General features: G+C 38.6%; 1 protein-coding gene across 1 annotated transcript in view; it reads right to left on the reverse strand.

Moving 5' to 3' along the window:
• CTDP1 (CTD phosphatase subunit 1) overlaps window positions 1–23,849 on the reverse strand; it is a 110,610-nt gene that overhangs the window by 81,313 nt on the left and 5,448 nt on the right. Inside the window, exons 2-6 of the mRNA XM_040586283.1 lie at window positions 13,468–13,551; window positions 9,966–10,059; window positions 8,405–8,533; window positions 6,877–7,027; window positions 629–719 (exon numbers count right to left, since the gene is read on the reverse strand). Coding sequence (XP_040442217.1) covers window positions 629–719; window positions 6,877–7,027; window positions 8,405–8,533; window positions 9,966–10,059; window positions 13,468–13,551 — 549 coding nt within the window. The remainder of the gene's footprint in view (window positions 1–628; window positions 720–6,876; window positions 7,028–8,404; window positions 8,534–9,965; window positions 10,060–13,467; window positions 13,552–23,849) is intronic.

Consider the following 23,849-nt stretch of genomic DNA (forward strand, 5'->3'; position numbering starts at 1 on the left):
AAAAATCTTGGCCTTGTACTCTGAAAAAAAGATCAGAACCTGATTTTAGACTAGAATATGAATCCAAGGCTCTAGATGACCTAATTTCAAGAAACACTAGAGAACAGAAGCTAGTCATATAGCACATTTGAAAGCCAGAATATTAGATAATCAAATACAAATTAACCTCAAACTGAGAATTTTGGCTTAATTAAAAATCCCACAACACAAGTCTTATATTTAAAAGCTGTGTAGATACGGTGCTTAGGGTTTAGTGGTGAACTTGGCAGTGCTGAGTTAATGGCTGACTTGATCTTAAAGGTCTTCTCCATCCTAAATGATTCTATGAATCTATCACAAGCCATAAAGTGGAAATATGGTCAAGTTATTACAAGAATAAAAAGTCCAGAGTCAAAAACCATGATGCCATTGCTTCACGTTCTTACTGTTTTAGTACCACAGAACGCATCAAATAGATGAAATGCTGCAACGCCCAACATCTCAGTTTGTTGAGATGGTGTTGGTATTTAAGAGGCAGATAAAGGGCTGCAAACATGTTAAGTACAGAGGGAGTAATTGTTACTATATTTAGCATGTTCTGTCTCTTTGTTGTTCTGTTTTGTTTAATGCATAAGACCCACATACATACCTAAGATTCCCAGTTTTAGAAAATGGATCGATACATTCATCCCTTGACAATATCCGATGGGAAAAGAGCTTCTTTTCAGGGTCCAAAAATCCTTTTGAAAGAAGAAATTAAAACGTTAAAGAAGTTTGTTCCTTGTTTATGTTCTATATAATTCAGTTATTTTAATCTGTGCAACAGCAGTTTAAGGGACAATTTTAAGGTAAGAGGTATTATATGGGGGAAAAGGTAACCACAGTGGATCAAGTATTTCTAACTAATGCAGTGGGATTAATTTTAAACCCCCCCATCTCATTTTCTTTCAACATAGCAACAAAACTGAAATTAAAATAACTAAATCTGTAACAGCCAAATAAATTAGGCTGAAAGAGATACAGCAGGTGATAGATACACATGACTTTTGCAACTTACATTTATCTCTATATAGGTGGTTCTTTAAAGCTAAATGCTCTCCTTAGGTCATTATGCCTAGGAACTGCAGAGAAGTCTCACAAGAGTCGGCAATGTGCTGCAATACTTAAGCACAACGGGCACGTTAAGGGATGGTTTCAGCCAGAGCTCTTGCATTTGTAGGTTTTAAGTTGTACCACTAATAGCTACCTTAATACACTTACATATAATGAACGTATCTTGGAATTCCTAGAAATACTTAAGCCCAGTTGCTGTGACTTTTCTGACTACACTCTTTATAAAAAAGACAAACCAAAAACAAAACAGAAGAAGCTGTGCTAGCTGACCTTAAAGCAAGATAAAATGCCGTTATTTAGGAAAATGGTGACTTGGGTGTACAAATATGCATGCACACGCTTCTGAACCTAGCCTCTAATAATGATGTTCATCTTCATGAGCAGATCACAGCCACATAATTGCTGAGAAACTGGCCTTTTACACACCCATCTGAACCTTTCGTTTTACTGAATTTGCGATGAAGTTAGCATCAACTTGTCATTATTCTTATGAATAATACAAGGCAGTCAACACTTATCTGGGAATGAATTTTTGAAGTTTTACTTTATTTTATATGGTGGAATTCAAAATGACTACAGGCTCTAAGGACCAACTTTAATTTTCTTTCAAGGAGCTCTGAGATTTGTACAGAACACATGTTCAGCTCCTTTTAGAAGTCCAGCTCCCAGAAGTACACTAAGTTGGGTCTTCAAAAACAGAGGGTATAAATTAAAAAAATTTTAAAAAAATCAGTCATCACTTCTGAAAAGTTGATCCTGTATGTATTTAATATTCATGTGTAACTGGAATAACTTAAAACCCATAAAAGCAAGAAAATTCCGAGTTAAGGACAGAGGTTCAACCTTAACTCACCCGACTATGCTTAAGAATTGCTGCAAACTCGTAGAATCATCCCCTGTAGTGAGACCCTTGCAGTACCTAGGCATAATGAATTGAGAGAATTAGCTACAAAGATTTATTGCTGTACACACAGATATTTTGACAAACTACGTAAGTTGTCATACAAGTTGCTGTTCTCCTCAACCAAATTCTCTTCTGCTAATTATCTGACTACACAGGGACTCTCTACACTAAATTGGACGGGAGTGCACTGATTAAATGGTAAAACCACAATGAGGTACTCAAGTTGTAGTGTTATCTAGCTAAAACAGTAAGAAAGGGGAAGTTGAACTAAAAGCCCGAACACAGAAACCCTGGCTGCCAGCAATCAGAGATGAGGTAGTGTTCTGGAGCTTTTCAGCAATACTTTGGTGAAGAGTTATTAATTTGAATATTTTTCCCCTTGATAATTCGCTAAAAATACACAGAGGATACAGGTCACCAGACATGCACACACAAAAATAAAAGCCCATCTTAAGAGAGTGGGATCTTTCAAAGCTAACTACTTGAATAGCAATATGGAAAACAGCACTGGTCTTTTAAAGAAGTTCTTTACATGTCTTAAAATGTTTGGTTTCTTTTGAATGTTGCCTAGGCAATTGAATCAACATAACAGGCATAAACCTGATGTTTCCACATTTCAGGGAAATGGCAGGTAACATTTCATTTGTCATACACCATTTGTTTTCTGCAATAGTATGTTAATATTGTCTTTAAATATTCACTATTCACTAACCTTTTTAGAGATTCTGCTCCATGCCAAAGCAAACAAGGTAAGTAGTGGCTAAATTACATGCTATTAGTTAAAACATTAGCTTTTAATAGGCTTGTGATTGCAAATAGAACATAAGTCTGAAGAAATAAAAACTTTACATAGAAAGCAAGTAGATGCAGATACGCCCCTCCAAGCTAAAAGTAAAGGCTAAGATTTAACTCCTTCATTAAAAAAATCAAATCATCACAGTGCTTTCAGTAACAAAAAAGTGAGAAACTTTCATTATGAAAAACTCTAGTACCTTTAAAATAAAAATCTTTTCACAACCTACATATTGAAATATTTAGGAAGATAGTACACTGTTTAGATATTAACCTTTAAACATGAAGCTGCAGGCTTCAAATTGATGATGCCTTCCAAAGTGCTGGTGGCTTCCTCTTTAAAAAAAGTCAATGCAGACCACCGAAAAAGCATTGGGTTAGATGATGTCACTTTTCTGTGGGGGCATTTTTTTGCAAGTTTCCATGACTTCAGAGAGATGAAAAGGTCTATGTATAAACTCACTGAATATACAGAAGCTGCTAAAGTTTTCCTGAGATTTACTCTAAACTTTTGGTTTTCATTTTTTTTGTTTATTTATTCCTAACCATTTCCCAACACCATGTCCTGAAAAATTACAGTCATAGTTTGCTGCCTTGGTGCCGATAATGAATCTTTTTTTCTTGACATTCTTTTTTTATTGGAGAAGTTTGCACAAGTTATTCCTGCAGAACGGTAAATGTTGATGAATTTCTCATGTTGTAAGCATGTTTAAAAATGTAAAGCCTTCTATAGAAGTCAAAAAGATTGAAGACAATGACTTGCTGTTTCAAATCAAAACTGAGCTTCCATTTACTCTCATAAATTAGACAACGTGTTCAGTTTGCCACTAAGTATTCTTGAACAAAGAATAGTGAAGACACTATCGCTATCCTTTGACTGCCACATCACGAGGGACTATTCAGTAGACCTACCTAGCAGAAACTATTCCCCCCAGTAGTTTGTTTTCCAGTATCTCAGACTGGATCTTTGCACAATCTTATCAAGCCATGTTACCCGATTTTACATGGTGTCTCTTTGAAAAGCAAACTTGTAAACAAGACTTGTAAAGTTAAGTTAAAAAACCATCACAAGATGCAATGCTCAAAAGCAACTACTCATACTGGAGAAGTCTCAAATCTTAGAGACAGGTTGAGTTAAACTGCAGTTCCTAGTAGAAGTGACAATACACTAGGATCCAACATGCATCTAAAGAAGTTCTTTTTAAAAATAAATCTAAAATTGAATTTCTGAAGAATCAGGTCACCTCCCATTCTATTTCAGGTGCTACTTTAGAACCTGGAAAGAGCTGTTGACCTAACCGTCCAATCGCACTAGAGACCTTCAGACACTGATGTATGCACATATTCTGTCAATTATTTATTGAAAGACATCCTGTAATATACTTGCTGTAACAAACCATACATATGAATGCCCTTAACTTAGTCCTACTTTCTAAGTACCACTATAAATCTTACCAGTGACTTCACATTACATTATTTTTGCTTAGTGGCCTCTGAACTCAAAATTCACAGTGGTATTTACTTTTACAACCAGTACTTAAGCTGACTTCAGTATTAAATAAACCTAACTTCTCTTATGCAGAGTAAGGGGGGGGGGGGGGAGTAATAATTGGTCAAAGTAATTATGTAGAAGAGAAATATTACAGGAAGCTCTAAATTATAAAATCCCAAACTCTTCATAAACATACTACAAGATATGACTTTTTAAATGTGTCATACTAAGAAAGGTTTTAGGATAAATGACTTCAGCAGACACAAATGGTGTTTACAAATATCAGCTAATCCCACTTAACAGCTGATAGGAGTCAGCTGGGGTGAGGGAAAAGGACAGACAAGATGTCATCTGTCTGCAAAATGAGGAAAAAGTCTTCCAGGACATGGAAGGAGCAGCTCAGACTTCAGATTTCACAAAAAAATACAGGATGTATGTGGAAGATCTAAGTAAACAACCTTTTTCTTATGAAAAAGATTCCTGGCATTTTATTACAAGTCCTTCCTTTAGGTAACATAAGGATAAAGGTAAAATATCAAACTGACAGCTCTCTGTGAGAAAACATTTAACCAATACTGCCATCAAGTGTTCTCTATATGTACAAGCTATAGATTTCTCTGTTAACTGCACCTTGGTTACACAGGTGAGTAAGTTGATACAGCCTTTGGTGCACAGTTTCTCCATAGCAACATATTTCAGCTGAAGCTATCATTGTCACTGCACACGTAATCCACTTGTAGTTCAAATGCTTTTGATGAGGTTAGACAGCTTCAGGCAAAAATCCAGAAGTCTGGAGATGTCAGGAAGCAGCGATGCCCTAATTTGCTCATTTGGTGGTTACCTCCTCTGTGGAACAAATTAAGCAGCTCAAGTTTGATGCCCACAAAAAGGCTTGTCACACTGTAAGTATCAGTTTGTGCCAGCTGGGCAACTGTGGGTAATCCAAATTTTAGCTGAGAGATTAAAATGAGCAAATACAGGACCAAATCACACATTGAAAGAAGATCAATCACTGCAAAAGCACTCAGATATAATGAGTTAACTACCCCTGCAAGTCATTCTTCTCCCTGGCTCTGAAGCATATTTGCTCTAAGTCTTCTGACCTCGGGCCACATGCAGATCTGGCACACAGATCCAAGTGAGGAAGACTGTCCACCCACTTTCTTACCACCAGGTAGTTAAACCTAGTGTGTAAAAAACCCTTCTCCTTTTGCTACACAAGAAATAACCACACTCTAAGAACAGCAGGGTACAAAAGTGTTAATGCATTAGCAGTACACAACGTGTGATCCAACAGCAAGACTGACAAAGCTTTAGGAAGATTCTTCAAACAACTGGGCCAATGAATATTGATTGACTGATGTAGAAACGTTCACTTGGATGGGCAGGACAGGACATGCCTCTCCTGAAATTTTTTTCAAGAAGAATTAGTTGGAGACCACAAATAGGTATCACTTTCTGATTACAGAGGTGTCTTGAATTTGTCATTACAAGCATCTTCTATGGCTTATTTAACAAGCATAAAGAATTATGGAATTACACTACTTTTTTTCTAAACTGTTCTAGAGCTAAACAGAACAGTCAGCTCTCTAACTGTTTTGGAATCTTCCTTTCTTGCCAAGAAGCAGGATCATTGGGATAGCGTTGCTCAAGGCACTTGGGGCAACATGACACAAAAAAAAGCAGATGTGAGAGACAACTTAAAAACAGCTGAGACACACCACAGCAGCAAGGACAGTTTGACATAGAGTCATAACCTAAACCATTGTTAATTATATTGTCTTCGTCCAACAGACTTAATAAAGGAAAATCTGAGGTGAAAAAGCTATTCTGTCAAGGAAGACTGAAGATGGGGCGAAAGCCAATTTTTCAGTTTAAACACACGGTCACACTGCTAACATGAATTTGGCCCCTATGCTTGCATAACAGGGTAGGTTTCTTTTATGCCTGTTGGAAAAAATAAAACATTTCAGCCAAGGACCTGCACCACAGACTACTATAACTAAAATTTAAATGCCAGTTTTCAGTTACTAGGAGAAAATACTGCTAAGTTCTTGTGAAGAATATGTGAGAATACTGCTAGATCTGTGACCTTCTCCTCAAATAAGCACATCTCAGCAAACAGAACTGCTGTAAACTGATTTACAGCAGCCAAACTTCCTTTGTTTGTCCTGCAAACACAGTGTGGGAGGGGATAGGGAGGGACAAGGGGATATAACTTCATGTTGTTGATTTTTATGGAACTGTTACTTTAGGTTTCTAAGACAAGTGATGTTGCAGATTATTTTTAGAGCCCATCAGCATAATTTCTAACTTAATTCAATAGGAAGGCACTAGCTGTCATGCCACAATGATTCTCTAACCATCAGGGAAGCAAAAAAAGCATGTCTGATGGGAAAAAAAGGATTATTTCTAAAGTTACAGGCCATATAGGCACCGTCTTGTAAATGAGCCAAGAATTCTGCTTACAGGACGATTTAGGAAGTTTTTGCACAAAGCAAAGAACAAATACTTGAAAACAACCACAGAAAGAAAACTAGTTATATGAGTATGAAGGCTGATTACATAAATATTGTTAAATGTAACATACACTCACCTGCAATTGTATGTGCATAGAGTCTGCTGCCAAAAGTAAAAACATGTAATTCGTACAGCTTGGCAATTTTTTCCAGGAATTCCTTACAATGAGGACGTAAACGAGTATGCAACATAGGCTCACCTCGACCTAACTGGAAATGAAATATTCCCTAGAAGAAAAAGCATGTTTCATATTATCAAAATACTAAACAAAAACGCCAGCATTCCAGAAGTGCCCTCTTCCATCGCTTCCACTACTTTTATTTGGTCTGACTAGGCTAAAGCAAGTTTCGGCCACAGAGATTATGTGGATGAATAAAATCCAAAGCACATTTTTGCTCTTTGTCAGACAGTCCAACACTAAGTTCTTCCAATGCAGGAAGCTGCACTGTTGAAGTTTATGACCAAGGTAACTTTCATTCAAACCTTTACTTACAGCAAACCAATCTGAATAAAGCAGATTGAGAAACTTCTCAGAAAGTTCAGGATCTCACTCCTATCAGTACTACTTAGTGAACTTCACTCAGATATTAGTTTCCAAACATACTAAACTCAGAGAAAAGACTTTGCTGGATGAAAATCAATACTATTATGTCTATGGAAACATACCATCAGATAGCAAACCAGGAAGGAAATTTGCACATAAAGACTCCAGTTAAAAAAATAAATAAATAATTCTCAGTCTTTTAAAATGTTTCTCTTCAGACCATCATTTATACAGATGAAGACATAGCCTTTCAAATACACAAGGGTTTTTTAATCTTTATGTTCACTCTTCCTCTTTTTCTCAATTGCAATTTATATTTACAGCTTGTTCTTTGCTAGCAGGTGTGAACACATGCTGAACCTACTGAACACATTAGAGTGGCAGAAGAAAAGAAAGAGGAACTAAACGACTGTAGTTTAGATGAAACTCGTTTAAATTTGCATACCCCTGTACAAGACACTACAGATACATTCCAACATGCTTCTTGTGTTAAAGTTTCCAGACAGGAAATGTTACAAGCTAATAGTCCATACCAATTCAATAACAAGTATTGCATGAAGAAATTAAACAGCAACACTGAAACTGTGTCACTGTCATTCTCCCTCTGCCCCAAAACAAAACAAAACTGAAGGAAAAAAAGATCACTAGACATATTCATGGAATGACAGATGTAGTAAAACACGGGATTACTCAAAAAGGGAGTTCAAACAGTAATTCACTGTAACTGCCTCAGACTTGGAGGGAAAGAAGTCTCATTACTGAGTACTCTGCTTGTGAACTGTAGAGGAAGGAAAGCAGAGATTAAAAATAGCTACCTGAAACTTGTTGCTTAAAGTGACTGGAATGGAAAAGTGCAGGAAAGCATAAATAGAAGAAAAACATCAATTTAAACATAGAGAAAGAAGGACCATATCTCAGAAGACTTGTTTCTCATTTTCTGTTATTCTTCAACTACTGTTTTACCTAACCACAGAATGTTTTCTTAAAGAACCATCGTGTAACTATGGTTAGAAATATTCCTGTTATTACTTTGGCTTGAAAGCCAACACCTAATACTTACCTTATTAGACATTTGTTGGCAGTGCTGTTCTGTAGTATGGATCAATGTCTGGTCCAGATCTACCATGAGCACCAGTTTTCGATTTCGATGAAGCCGCTGTTGATCTTCTCTTCCTAGCTGCTCAGCTTGCTGTAACAAAATATTCACAATGAAGCTTATCTTAGAAGAAATACAGTTAGGTTTATTGCCTTTTGTCTATTGTAAACTCGAGAAGTTCTGCTACAAACTGCATAAGAAATGATGCTTCAATATAACTGTAGTGATGGCATCTTTGTCAGCAATCCTTCTACAGAAAAAAATACTCCCAGTCTACTCCCAGATCTTTGTGATACTAACTCCTAAAAATCGATAAACTCAACACAACAACATCCACATTTAATAAATAAAAACCCACCACATTAAGGCTAAGAGTCTTGAGAGGAAATAGCAGTAGCTTTGGGTACACAAAGGCTAAGTTCATCAGTAGGTATGAAAACTCTCGCTGCTGTGTTCAGCAATCTTGATTCAATTACATACAATATGGCTGACAACACTAGGCTGAGTATAAATCTGAAGCTGCTAACGACAGAAATGATTCTCACTGTCAGTTTAAGATTAAAGAATATATGCCTTCAGACGTAAACAGATTATGTGGTTCTATGTGGCCACTGATATCAAAGACCTTATACTCAGGAAATCTGAGTTGAAGTTTACTCCTCATGCATATTTACAAACTTCTGAAGTACCACATTAAGCTCTGCATTCAATTTAAACCCCTTCTCATAGCAAGCTGCAGTGTTACCCACAAGACAGCTAAACTTAAAAGCAAAGTTAAGTGGAATATTATGAAGAAGCAGGCGTTGAGTGCAAAGCACCCTCTGAAACACTCCTCTATGGTGGGGACACTTCCAGCCACTTATATCTTCACTTTTCTCCTCATGGTATTCTTTAAAGAATTACAAAAAAAGAGCAAGCAGTAACATAAAAAGGTAAGAAAAGATCAAGTTGGTAAGGAAAATAAATAGAATGTTTACCTTCAAAATAAACATGCTTTTTCCTCTAAAAGAAACCGCTATATGAACAGGCATATTTTGATAACTTAGCTGAATGTAACATTTGAAAAGTAATGAAATAAATTTAATGTACAGCTAAGTTGCAAACATACTACCTTTACTATATTTAGTGAGACCAACTTCAAGGTGAAAGGTGAAGCTAGTTTTCAAAGACATTGCAAGCTTTGAACACATTTCAGTTAGTGGAAACTGAACTTTCCACAAACTGCTCATTCTTAGAGACAAAAACCACTGAAGTAGGAAGTTTTCAGGCTGCTGTGACAGAAGCGCCATCTTTTCAGCGGACAGCTCTAAAAGAACACTATGAAAACTGGTAACAATCAATCTGCATTACAATAAACACACAAATCCCTGGGCTACTGATATTCAACACCAAATTTCTCTTTGAAAAGGGAAGCCAAACTTTCTGTATGAAATATACACAACATTGAAGAAGCTGCTATAACCAAGCTTCTCAACTGTGGAGCTACAGTGAAAGTTATGAATAAAGAAAGCATGATAGTACTTACCTCAGAGCTGACTTTCAGTTCTGGAACACTGTGAACCATAGACACAGTTGCTGTGGATAATGGCATATTCTGCTTTCCATTCTTGCTTCGTATCCTAATCACACAGGGAACAGAAGCATCAAGAGAGTAACAGTTTAGTGAAAAGCTGAACGCCAGTATGTAGCATCGAACTAGTCACCACCAAAAAAACAGGATTAAAAAGAGCTATTTTGACTAATATACTCTGTCAAATTATTGTTAATGCAAGTTACTGAATAAAATGGATAAACAGATCAAAGCAGCTCACCATAAAAACCTTGCAAGAAGCCACTGTAATTATGCTTCCATATTACTATTTCATGAAAAACGATAGTAAGATGAAACTGGCATCCATGTACTGATTTGCCTTAGAAAAGTTATAAACACAGCATAACTACCAAACCATTAAAATTTAAAAACCATTCCTTTCCTTTTTTTGCAACCACAGCATCCAATTATCTACTTTTCTCCAAGACAGACTATGAAATAAATTGAAGCAAAGGATAGGTAAAGTTACTTTTCAGGTACAGCGCAGTAACTTATGTGTCACTGCTGCTTCAAGAAAAGCATCCAAAAAATCCCCATACATACTTTTCCCTTTGGCACAAACAGAATGAGGGACTATGTGTGTGTGCCTGTATTTATTTTATTTATGTGTACATTATACAGTCTTACTTGTATATATAGATGCATGTATATACAGATATATATTCTGTATGTATTAATATTTATCACCCTTGTATATAAGAGTGCGTGCATCTGTATACACACAAGTATGACATTCCCTAAAAACTGACAAACTAACCCCACATTAGCGTCAGTATCACTAGCTTCCAGCTTACACAGATCACTTTGTTGGGAACTGATTCCTAATTTTAAAGACATTATTTATGGTTCACCAACATTAAAAAAATACTGCCATACAAATCTTTTCCTATGTGACACATCCACATCTTTTCACTCTCCCAAGTACCTGTCCTACCAAGGACAAAATTTGGTATCAGACCTACAGCCAGGGTTAAACTTCACCCAGTTTTCACTTCACAACAAGCAAGCTCCCAAGGAAAAAAGTGGTACTGAGCTGTGTTGAGGCAGACACAGAGACAGATATGCTTTTACTGTACCACAGTGTTTGGAAACACTGACACCCAGAAACAAAAGACAGATTTCACTTGGTCCAAAGTTTACATGCACATTTTAGCATCCTACATCCTTTGCTTCAGAGTTCAGAACACCTCGTACATGTAACGCTGAACAGTATTTAAATAAGCCTTTAAAAAAGATGAGCTGTTTTAAGACAACTTGTTGAATCAGCATAAGAATTGTTGAACAGGAAGGATGCACCATGGACTTAACACCCAATAAGCTGAGGGTAAACTGGCTGTACTCACTTTTCTTTGAGCAAGAAAAGTACTGATGCTTTTGAATTGCCTTCTGATACAGGCTCCGTAGACCTAACACATTCTTCCAGATGTATAAGCCATTTTATACAAAAGGAAGTCATCTGAAGTAGAGGAGTATTAACTGAGAGAACTGAATTCACTGCATACCCTGAATTTATCTAGATTTTTAATGAAATAGCAGCAGTAAAGCAAGATTTAGATGTGACTGTATTCAACCCTCAAATCAAGTACTCAAGGCAGGCAAAACCCTATTCGCTATTATCCTAACTTTTTGCTGGGTTTGCTCTTTTGCCAAAAACCACTTGTTTGCAAAATATTAAGTCAACTTTTCATTAGAAGTTATATCCAACCATTAACTGGGCTACATATTGCAAAACATTTTAAATATTCAATGCGCTGGCTTATGGGATAATGTTCACAAAACAATTCTTAATAGTAGGTATGAATTAAAGTGAAACCAAAGTATTTCCTTTCAAATGAAGTGAGCATGCAATATTTATTTCTAAAATCCAGGCTACTATATAGTCCATTTTGGACAATAGCTGTTGAATTAGTAATATGATATACATAAGAAACATTCTCTTTAACAACTATATTAGCAATGAGACAGAGCAAAAGAGAAAAATAATCATCTTTTCATTTTGCTTTATTTTTGGCCTAAGGCTTAAATGTCTTTAGTTCCATGGCAGACTATTTCACAAAAAAATTGAAAACAGTTCTGAAGCCTTAAATTTAAAGCACTGGAGACAAGCTAGCTCCTGTCCAGACACAGTACAAATGAAGCAAGGTCACACGAATGAGGTTGATATTACCTCACAGTTACTTACACCTATACAGATAAGACTCTCAGGTTATTAAGTCACTGTTGATGCACCTTAGAACTTTTTACCCTCAGTTACTAGTACACATAAAGCAAAGCAGGATACATTGTGATGAGAATTCGTCTGTATGTATGCTCTTTACATTTTCTACCTAAGGTAGTAAGTTACCCTACATTTATCTCCACAGAAAGAAAGCATGCACAGTTATTAAGTCATAAATTTGTAACATGAGCTGTAACTCAAGTACCCACATGGCGTCTTATTCACCCATATCGCTTGTTATGAATCCTTGTAATGGCTAGAAGGAAATAGAATTCTAAATAATGTATCTGTGACTATTGTGACATATAAAGAGAAAGACGGGGCATATTTGAAAATTTCAGGGTGACAAAACAATTGCCTTGTGTAAACAGCAAACGTAAATTAAGACACTTTGCAACAGTGGCACAGATCTTGCCTATTTCCTCTTCACACGTTGGTTTTACCCACAAGGAACACAGATTCCTGCCTACAATTTTTCAGTTAAAAAACATAGGTTGTTGAATGATTACACTATTAATAATGTGATCAAGAATTAATATATTCAGACCACTCAACTTTAAGCAACAATTCTGTGAGTCATTCTCTACAGATTTTTTTTTTGGAAGCAGCAGCAAACGTGAAAGAGTGCTTTGTGCTGAAATTTACCTTTTAGAGGAAACTCCCTCTCAACTTTCCTTATTGGAGCACTCTGAGTAGACCTACTTATGTTAGGCAGTACAAATAATATTCTCCCTCCCTACTAATATCTACAACTTCTGTTACCCTTATATATACGATTCACAAATACCAAGACTCAGAATGGAGAAGCACAGATGACCTTACAGCAGCATTTCAGTACCAAAAGGGGGCTTGTAAGAAAGCTGGAGAGAGACCTTGTAAAAAGGCATGTAGTGAAAGAACACAGGGCAATGGCTTTAAACTGAAAAAGGGCAGATGTAGATTAGATACAAGGAAGAAATTCTTCACTGTGAGTGTGGTGAAGCACCGGCTGCCCGGAGCAGCTGTGGGTGCCCCATCCCTGGCAGGGCTCAGCACCAGGCTGGGTGGAGCTTTGAGCCACCTGGGCTGGTGGAAGGTGTCCCCATGGCAGGGGGTTGGGATTAGATGATCTTTAAGGTCCCTTCCAAGCCAAACCACTCTACGAAGTGGGAGAAGGCAGAGCTTGGATCCTTAATCACAAACAAAGAGAAGATGGACAAAAATGCTGAGCATACTTACTGAGTCAGGTCCTGGCCACACTCTGCACACAAGCCTTTCATAACCACAGGGTGGCTGCATCCTTCCAGCCTCACCAGGACACCCCTGGAAAAGATGTAGGCATTCAGTTTACTGCAGGCTGATTTCAGACACTTAGATTAATGACCGCAGATAGGAAGAGTTCAAAGAATCCTTTCTGGTTATGATTTCAGTGTCAGCCCCCTAAGATATATGTTTTTAACCCAAAATGGGGAAAAAAGACTCCAAGTTTTTAAATTATTCAATTTCACACCTTTAGAGGTCACCAAAGCATGTATTCATGTCAGTTTCTAACCTTAGTTTAGCAAAGGCCTTTAGCATATTAACAAAACAAGTGGTGTTTGTCCAGAAACAGTTTATATTCAATTAGATATGATTCTCCATTAATATGATACTGAGCTACATAGTAATGACATTCAAATATGGAAACTTTAGAATAAGAGAATCATTTTGATTAGAAAAGACTTTTAAGATCATCAAACCCACCTGCAAACCTAACACCGCCCAGGCCACCACCAAACCCTGTCCCCAAGTGCCACATCTACGCGTCGCTGAAACGCCCCCAGTGCCGGTGCCCCCTCCCCGGGCAGCCTGTGCCGGTGCCTGACCACCCTTCCAGGGCAGAAATGTCCCCTCACCCCCACCCTAACCCTGCCCTGGCGCAGCTCGAGGCCGTTCCCTCTGCTCCTGTCGCTCCTTCCCTGGGAGCAGAGACCGACCCCCTGCCCACAGCCCCCTGTCAGGCAGCTGTAGGGAGCCATCAGGGCCCCCCCGAGCCCCCTCCTCTCCAGGCTGCCTCCCCCCTCAGCCTGTGCCCCAGCCCCTTCCCGGCTCTGGACACGCTCCAGCCCCTCAGCGTCCCTCTGGCAGCGAGGGGCCCAGAGCTGAGCCCAGGGCTCCAGGGGCGGCCCCGACAGGGCCCGGCGCGGGGGGATGAATTCTATGATGGTTCCGTTATTATTTATTATTATTTTTTTGTGTCATGATAGAAACATACATTGCTTCAGTCTTCTCACAAAAATATATTAAATTTTGACCTTAAGCCTTGGATTGCCACAATTTGCAATAAAGACATGTAAAAGGCTAAAACACACCAGAAACTGGAGCTTGAAATGCAGAGAAGTGTGACCTTTAATATTCCAAACTGCTTAGAAGACAAAATATGTTTTTCAGTTGAATGATCCAAGTGAAGTACTCCTTTAATTAAAATTCAGTTCTCGAAATTCAGGGTCTTGAAAAATCTCATAATTTATTTTCTCTCAATTACTTCAACATTCACCATAAATAAAAAAAAGGGGGGGGGGGAGAATTCTCTTAATACAGTTGAAGGAGTTGATCTTTCAGACTAAGCTTTTTTTTTTTTTTTAAACTCTAATAAATAGATATAGTTTAGTTACCACAAAATTTCCCCAACTCTGTGACTATGACCTGCAGCATCTCTCTAGTATCGCAAAAAAATAAAAAAAGTCAAGCAGCTAAAAAAACAAAATCCAAGCTCTTTCATGAGTTGGTTGTAGTGTTTTCTCTTCAGGTTCAAGTCTGCATTGCAGTAAGCAGACAGCACCAGGAAGAAAACTGCTTTGCATGCTTACATCTCTCATTCATACTGTTGACTATTAAGCATTTGGGAATTCCAAAAGGAAATCCACTTTCCAAATTACATCTGCAACTGCTCACTTCCAGTGTGTCAGCCATTTCTCAATGATCAGAAAACCGATGATTGCTAACAAAACTGCAGTTGATGCCTGTGCTGAGGGTAAGACAAGCTATTTTTGTGGCCCGTCGCTACTGGCAATCCACTGTTTGATTATTTAGCTGTCTTCTCATCCCCCTGTGTTTGCGTTACTTCATTTGAGCTTCCCTTTGGCAGTATGTCTGTCTTGCTGTCTTTTACCTTGGTTCACAGCTAAACTCCTTCTTTTCATGCTACTAACTCACACTAACGACCATGTCAGGACTGCTCATATTCAACCCGTGTTCAGTGTAGGAACCTGAAACTACACAAAACACCTAAGAGGCCACCCCCAACCCTGCCGTGAAACAAGCTACAGCAGCGTGCATAAGAGTTTACAATGACTGAGTTTTTACCCCAGTTTAATTGGTTTTCAGCAGTTCAGGAGCAAACTTGCATCTTTTGATGCCAGCTTAGAAGCCAAAATATCTTCAGGCATTCTCTGCTTTGCATCCAAGGTAACGTCACATTCCAGGAATGAGACCGGAGGAGCTGGTATACTCCTGGGCTGAGGTATGATTCAAATTCAGGCATACAAGCATTTCCATTCACATACAGGTACGCATCAACTAATCCTTTTGATTTTAACAGAGCAGAAATTCTTTCAAGAAAATTACGAGTACTAAATTATTTATCAATACTGTTCCTAAACAGCACCACTATGCCTTATCACATACCAAACAGCACCACTAAGTATCAGTTCTGCCCCTGCACACTTAAATATGACCACAACACTTAATTTTACGATGCTTGCTGGAGATAAGTACATGATACCAAGCCCTCTGCCACACCATTCCCTGTTATGACATTTAACACAAAGAGCAGAGGAAGAACTCCAGCGCACTGGCAAACTTCTGAACACCATATTACCAAGCTGGTCAAGTTTCAAGTACAGCTGTCAGGATTTTAAGCAGACTTCTCCCAGAGGAAAAACCCCAAAACCCCCACATACTACTTAATGCTGCAGAAAGAAGGCCTGAACTCATACTAAGGTTTAAGCAAACTTAGGTATTTTATTCACTTAAAATTTTTGCACATATGCTTTAATTACTAAAAAGGACTATACTATGGAAGAACAAACATGGAACTCAAGCTAGATTACCTTTTTGAGTTTCAGAACTGGAAACACTCCTTTTACTGCTGGAAGTGAGGGACTTTCAAGATATAATGGCCAAGATCCAAGACAATTATCAGATAAGAGCAAGCTGAATCAAAGTGTGCATGTCTATTTTTAAATGGCTACACATACCAAATAGGGGTTCTGGTTTCTGCTTGTTCTCTGGGTCATGAGTAAAACCCACTTGAACAGAGCCACTCCCTACTCCATTTCTGGAGAGAAGAAACAGATTTCCCCCCACCCAAATCTTAAGAATTACAATATATCCTACTGCTGGCAGCATTAACAGCATCCTCCTCTTTCTCCCAAAACTTCTCCAGGACCCACTTGGTGATAAGCAGAGCTCATCAGCTACTTAAAACAATAACGTTCCAAGGAAAACTGCCACAAAACATGCAAAATGTTTTTTTCAGTTTTACAGTCACAACTATGCAAGTGAGTCAAGAACTAAGGATGAGCTGCTGGGCTGTGAAAGGCACACATTTTTTGGGAGGAGGCTGTGAAGGGTGTAGATCATTCCAATATGCACCCTGAGAGCCAAAGGGCTGCAACAGGACAGCGAACTGCTCACACAGTTTCTTTTAAGTATCAAAATACAATGGGATTTAAGTGAAATTTGAACAAGTAAATAAAGAAACCCACTCCAGGATCTTACTCACATTCTTTCCAGATGTGCTTGTAATAAGAAACAGAGATACTAGGTGTGCCATTATAGCAAAATTTTGTTTTTGTTGCAATAGTCATGGATAGGGACATTAACTAACAGCCTCAGGATGCTGATGACCATAAGCCTATCACTGTTCTCCCAGTGCTTCCATACTTACATATTTTGACTGTTTCTAAACCAAAGTCTTTTAGCAATATCTGCTTTCAATCAGCAGCATGGGAAAGGAAAAAAAAAAAAAAAGGAAAGCTTTCATGAAACCTAACACAAGCATTTTGCTTTAATTAACAGAGGAAGTCAATGCCTTTGCCAATTCTAATGCCTGGTCATTAGTGCTGACTACAAATGTAAGAATTCTGTATCAAGCACAACCGTGGCTGTGGTTCCCAGTAGGTTAACTACAGCAGGAAAGCCAGCATGTAAAGTTCTTATAGCTACGCTACAGTTTGCAACTCCTCAGTTGTAGCAACCTGTTAACTGGTTCACTTCAGTGAACCCATCACAAACAAAAGAGCAATCCCCTAAAGTTTTTATTATTTTTTAAATCTGGGTTTTTTTCAGCATGATCTAACACTTTCAGCAGCAAAGAATGACGGCAGCAAGTGCAAGAGTTATAGAAGGACAGGAGCAAGAACTGCTTGAGCTGACTTATGGAGGAGAACACCTACCTGCAGCTGGGGGATCAGCCAGCTGCAGCACACGAATACAATGGCCATCAGATCACTTCACTGAAGAAAACTACAGAGCTGTACCTTAAAGGTACCCAGTTATCTCTGTTATTCAGAACTAGTCTAACTAGCACGCTAGCTGTGGCCTTCTGATATAGCTTGGCTCCACTTCCAGAAGCAACTGCTCCAGTAGCTTGCTGCCAAAGAAGGGCAATGGCTTACCTTCTTTTTCGCCCACCCTGTTTCCTCTGAAAGCCCACCCTTTCCTTTGGCACTTCCAGAAAGGACTATTTCAGTCTCCCAAGGTAGAAGGACTAACCAGGCTTTTTGCTCGATTTAAAGTCTCAGAGCAGCTGATAGAGGAGTCCAACAAGGATGACTGATGCGAAAAGATCAGTGGTGCAAACGTTTTTACAAACAGTGCCAAGACTGGGGAAGGGCAGAGGCACTTTCAACAACTCCCATTTTCTCCCCACACTAACGAGGCCACTTTGCCAGCATTTATTTCACTGATCTGTTCAAGACTAGCTTGAACATCTCTGTGCCATGGAGATGTAAGTTTTATTTATTAACAAAGTCTTTCAAGAAACCATGCACTGGCATAGAAAATATAGCAGTTTTTCAAAGGTGAGAATGGGAAAACAGACAAAATTTGTTGCCCTGCACTTGCTTGTATCTCACAATTATCTCTCAAAAGCCAAGAGACTGCTGGGTGTCCTCAGATTAGTTTGGGATAAACAAAGATGTCAAATACCACAAAGTCACATACCCCAAGCTGTCATCCTTAAAGCCACTGTTCTCAATCTGATGCCATATGCCCTTGCAATTAGCATTAAAAGATGTAAACCCATATTAATGCAGCAAAATGCAATTCTGGTGTACAGGTGAACAAAAGCCCCCAGGGAGGTTTTGCAGCATGCTTGAGGGGGTGTTAATGGCAAATTGTCAAGGGGCAAAAATACCAACTAAACACATCTCAGATCAATGATTACTAATACCAATTATTACTGAATCAACCAACTGATCTAGAACAAATAAGAGTACACAATCTTTTAGCTGTCATAAGACTAGAACGGCAGACAGATGAAGTATGATTCAACTTAAAGCCTGCTTCTACAGTTTAAATTTACATAAATTTGTGAAACAGTGGTATTTTTGTTAGCTTATACCAGAACATTTTGTGGTATGTGGCTGCAGCATTTAGAACCACTACAAAGAACCTTCAAGCGCAATTTACATCGAACTACAGCCTCTGTTACATAGGATTCCAGTTCTGTAGCAAGGATTTTTCAAAGCCTTAATCGCCTTGAAGTCACCATGTAACAGTTTAGATATTTAACCCATTGTATTGATTTATTTAATTAACCCTCATCAATATCTGTAAAGAAGCAGAGAGAGTCCTTGAACAATTGATTAAAAATACCAAGAATGACAAGTACATGTGGCCCTTGCTGCCATGGGCAACACACGGCCTGCAGTCTCCTCCAGATGTTGCAAGACTTGTCTCATCAGTTCTCTACAGAATTCATTTGATTTACACTCCAGAACAAGCAAGCAGAGAAGGCTGTATTTCAAAAATGCATAAGCCCCAAAGGCCTCACCCAACCAAGGAGCCATTTTGATAAACCCCCCCAAAACAAACAAAAAACTCCCCAAACCCATGCCCTATCTTAGCATGATGCAAACATCAGGATAAAGACACCTTTCTAATTACAGTAACTATATAATAACAGCTGCTCCAAGTGAAAGCTTAGGTTCACACTTCAAGGCATCATCTCAGCTCTCCAAAGCTAATGGGGAAATCATGGGCCTCAAGATTTCTTATGTGGTTTTTTTTTTCTTTTTCTATTAAGCACAAACTATTCACCATTATGAGTTAAGATGTGTGTGAACTTTAAAACATCTTAGAACAGAAAAGCTGAAAAGTCATTTTCTTGTACTTTTCAGACAAGGCATCTGTTCAGGTTTAGATGTAGGTCATGAATGCCGTGAGAAACTCAGGCCCAGAGTTTCTGGATTTTATTTATAACCCAAAAGATGCCTTAAGCATGAAGTCTATTTCCATGATTTGCAAGCCTTAAGGAAGTATTTCCGTTTATCTCTGGAGAAGAGTTGGCATTACAAGGAAGGAGGTAACCCTCTCTAACCTTCCATGCACACATCTATGAGCAGAGCTTCTTACACGTTTCAAAAAGCCATGTCAGAAGTTAACAACGTACAATAACAAGGTTCAAATGCAGCAAATTAGTTTGCCCTGCCCCTTACATAAAGTCTAGTGAATCTTTCAAAGATGAATTAAAAATGTTCAAGATTAAAAAAACCCAACAAACTAACTAAAATCTTATTTGGGAGAACTCAAACCTATTTTTTTTTAAAGGTAGGAATATAGTTCTCCATACTTTTACATAAAAAAACCCTCAAAACAATGAAGTTCATACAGAATGAATTCAAGAGTACAGAGTGAAGAGTTCATGTCTTTCTAACTTGTTTCTTCAGTATTAAGCAGTACTTTTAACAGTAAAGAGAAGAAAATAGGCTGTCACATCCCAATAATCCACTGAAGCAGCAAACTGTTCCGCAGTCCGTGCCCCCATAGTTATCATCAACTAGTGACATTACTATTTTATGCATTTGCATTTCCACTGCCACCTCTCTCTGATTGCAAAGTTAGCAGTCACACAGCACTTCCCAAATACTTGCAGCACAACTCTGGTTGAGAGCTGAGGAACTGCATCCAACAGCACAGGGCCACAGAGACTGGAAAATTACTTTTGTGTTTACACACAGGTTACATATTCTTAACTGAAGAGACAACTACCAGTTGAAGCAGTAACAGTAAAATCAAAGTAAACTCGCATCCTTTGACTCCCTGACTACACTTAACATAAGTACTTTACACCAAAGGTAGAAACGTTATTGGAAAAGCCCCATGGGACTTCAAACTGCTGACAGCATCTCTAAGAGGTATTTGCAATTTCTACACATAAACATCACAGCAATAGTCTTAATTAATGTCAGTTACAGCTGGAAACATAACACATATCATAGCCAGCTTCCTTCTACCACATAACACATCTTAGAAAAGTAAGAATTATGCAGGGTATAAAAGATGTTCTGAAATAGTTAAAACATAGTAGCTTTAAGAACACATCCAAATCTAAAACCAATGAACTGTGACTGTAGTTTTAATATGAATATCCAGGATTTTCACTGTTAGACTAAAGAAGGGATTTCATCTTTTATGATTTCCCCTCTCAGCATTTCATAAATCCACTGCCATCAGCACCTGCTTGTATAAGAATCACAGAGCAAAAGCAATAAATGATAAGTTTTTTTGGGTTGTTTTTGTTTTGTTTGTTTGTTTGTGGGTTTTTTTGTTGTTTTTGTTTGTTTGTTTTTTTAACAAAAGGGAAACTACTTCACTCACAGAAAAAGCTGGCAAGGGAAGAATGAGGCATGGTACAGCTCCTAAGAAAACCTACCTGCAGCTTTCAAAGGAAACATTTCTACAAAGTTTCCATTATCCCAGTATTCATTTTCTAAACCACTGAAGTGCAGCTTTTTAGCACACACACTTCAAGACAAGCTCAGTGGTTCTGCAACATCCATCTGACAGCAGGATCAAAAATCAGAGTCATCCAAGTGGCATATATAGATATATATACACATCTATATTATGAACACTGCCTACTTCACTGGCATTTGTGACTGTACATTCTTCTAACTGACAGAAGAGTAATTAACCTAAAACTGCAGTTTTCTCAAGCCACACTTCAACTTTCACATCAGTTAAGGAACAGTATACACAGCTAAACTGCCTCAAGACCAGGTGACAGCAGTCCTGGACTAATCCCACCTCTGACTCCTTTCTGTTCTGTTGAGGTGTATACCTTCTCAGATCCCCCACCTCTCCAGGGAAAGGCAAATAATTTCCCCTTATCTCAGACCAACTTACCATTGCACTCCCACCCCCAGCCAAGATCACCTGTGTTTACCTGAACAGATCTGGTTTGCCTTCTGCACCTGCAGGCACACTTCTAGAGCAGCAGCTACAGATGAACGCCAACACGGCCTGGGCACCAAAGCAGAGAAAGATGACCGAGGAAGAGACAGTCTGACACACACAGAGCCTGCAGCAAAGCTATATATGTGGGTTTTGCTGCTTCATAACAAATCTGGGAGAGCCTTGTGATGTATGGGCATTACACTTTCTCCAAACATTTTATCACCTTCTTCGTTAGAACAAGACACTTAAGCAATCATGGTCCCTCTGTCTATTACTTCCAAACAACAAGTAAAATGTGAAGCAGCTTACTGTAGGATGCAGAATCCTCAAATCTAACAGCTTCCTCCTCTCCTTTTCCTTTATTGATACTGTGACAAACTTACTGTGACACTACCCTCTGCATATGTTTTCCTCTGGGACTTGCTGTTAAGCCAAATGAACACAGTTATATAGGAAAATTTAATAACTCTTAACATCCTTAAAAGCAATTATGAACAACACTGCACAAGTTATGCAGCAGCATTTAGACCAAGGAGCAGCAGCTCCACATTTGGCAAGAGCCACGTGACATTGCATGCCTGTCAGGACATCCAGCAGCATCACACGAGCCCAGAATCCCAACACACACTCTGAAAGTATTGTGCAACAGTTTAGAAGGCCACTCAGCACACAAAGGGGAGGTATTATAAGTAGCTGCGAAGTTACTTGGAAAGTTAGTTAAGTTCCCTTCTTGTTGAGCGATGCCTTCCTCAGTTAGAACTGCCCATTCAACCTCTCCCCTGTGAATGGGGATTCACACAGTTCACCCAGCCTGCACCGAGACCTTTTGCCTTACACCCCAGCTGAATACTGCCAAGTTTTGGATGCAATTTTTAAACTAGGAAGAACTACAATGCACACAAATCGGCATTATTCAGTTCTACTCTAAATGTCTAAATCACTGCCTATCCATATACTATGTCCTATCTTTTTCTCAAAAAAAATTGTAGGAAAGTGTTGGGTTTTTTTAAAAGATTATTAGTGAAATAGTGGCCTGGCAATATCCCATTATCCCATCCTCTCTTTAAAAAAGGACATACTACAAAAAAATTGATGTGTTGATAAGAAGTAATCTACATGGTACACTGCCACCTTTTCCATAGGAACACACAACAGAAAGAAGTCCTTCTGGATCTAGATGGTTCTCTGAATGATACCTTGTATAAATCATCCAGCATCAGCCCGGTCACCCTAAATCTAAATCCTTCAGTCCCATCAGAAAAAACTTTGCTCTTTGTTTTGGAAACAGGTTTTTGTATTTGCTTCCCCCAGCGCCTCCGTGCCACGCCACACCCACCCACCCCACACCCACCCCTTCCTTTTTTTCAACAGAACCAGCACTTCAGAAAACATCAGAGAAGATACAGTGAGCTCTCAGAAATGACATGTGTTTGTCACTGGCTAATTCCTTTTCATCAACAGGCTAGTCTGAGGCCAATTGAAAGAGTTTTTACTGACTGGAAACAATGATTCACTCTTCCAGACAAGCAGCACCTCTTCATTAGAAGTAGGGATATAGATGCTGAAGGAAAACATGCAGTTGTTGAGCACTGTTGTGACATTCTACAAAACACAGTGAGAAATTCTCACCCCAGTTTCACAGTACACATTACATATGGCAGCTCTTTCTTGTCCACAACAAAGGAGGGGGAACCTTTCCATTGTCCAAAGTCTTTTGAAGATGGTAAGTCTCTCCTTTTAGCAACAGTATCTATCCTCCTCCTATAGCCCAAGGGTGAGATTTCCAATTGCGTAGGTCTGGGTTCAGCAAAACAAAACCTAGACAAAATGTATAGTCAAAATCCTTGAACCATAAACAGTAATGCAATACTACCTGCCTTCCAGGAAGTCATTTTATGCTCCCCTGTATACTTCAAAAGGCAACTGCTGCACATTCAACTATTCACATGCGCCAGAAGACCTTAGATTAATTACTTTTGCCTATACAAAACAGATATTTGTAAGAATATTTTCTAAGTGACAACTTGCAATGAATAGTCTATTATAATTCTTAAAAAGAGATCCCAAAATATTCATCACCATTACCCCATATTCATTCGTATTCAGTGAGTTCAAATGTTCAGTCATCAGATTACCTAAGGGGAGTCTTCCACTGGGTAAGACTGACTTTGAAAATC

Source organism: Falco naumanni, chromosome 3, assembly GCF_017639655.2.
Source record: "Falco naumanni isolate bFalNau1 chromosome 3, bFalNau1.pat, whole genome shotgun sequence".
Classification (NCBI taxonomy): domain Eukaryota; kingdom Metazoa; phylum Chordata; class Aves; order Falconiformes; family Falconidae; genus Falco; species Falco naumanni.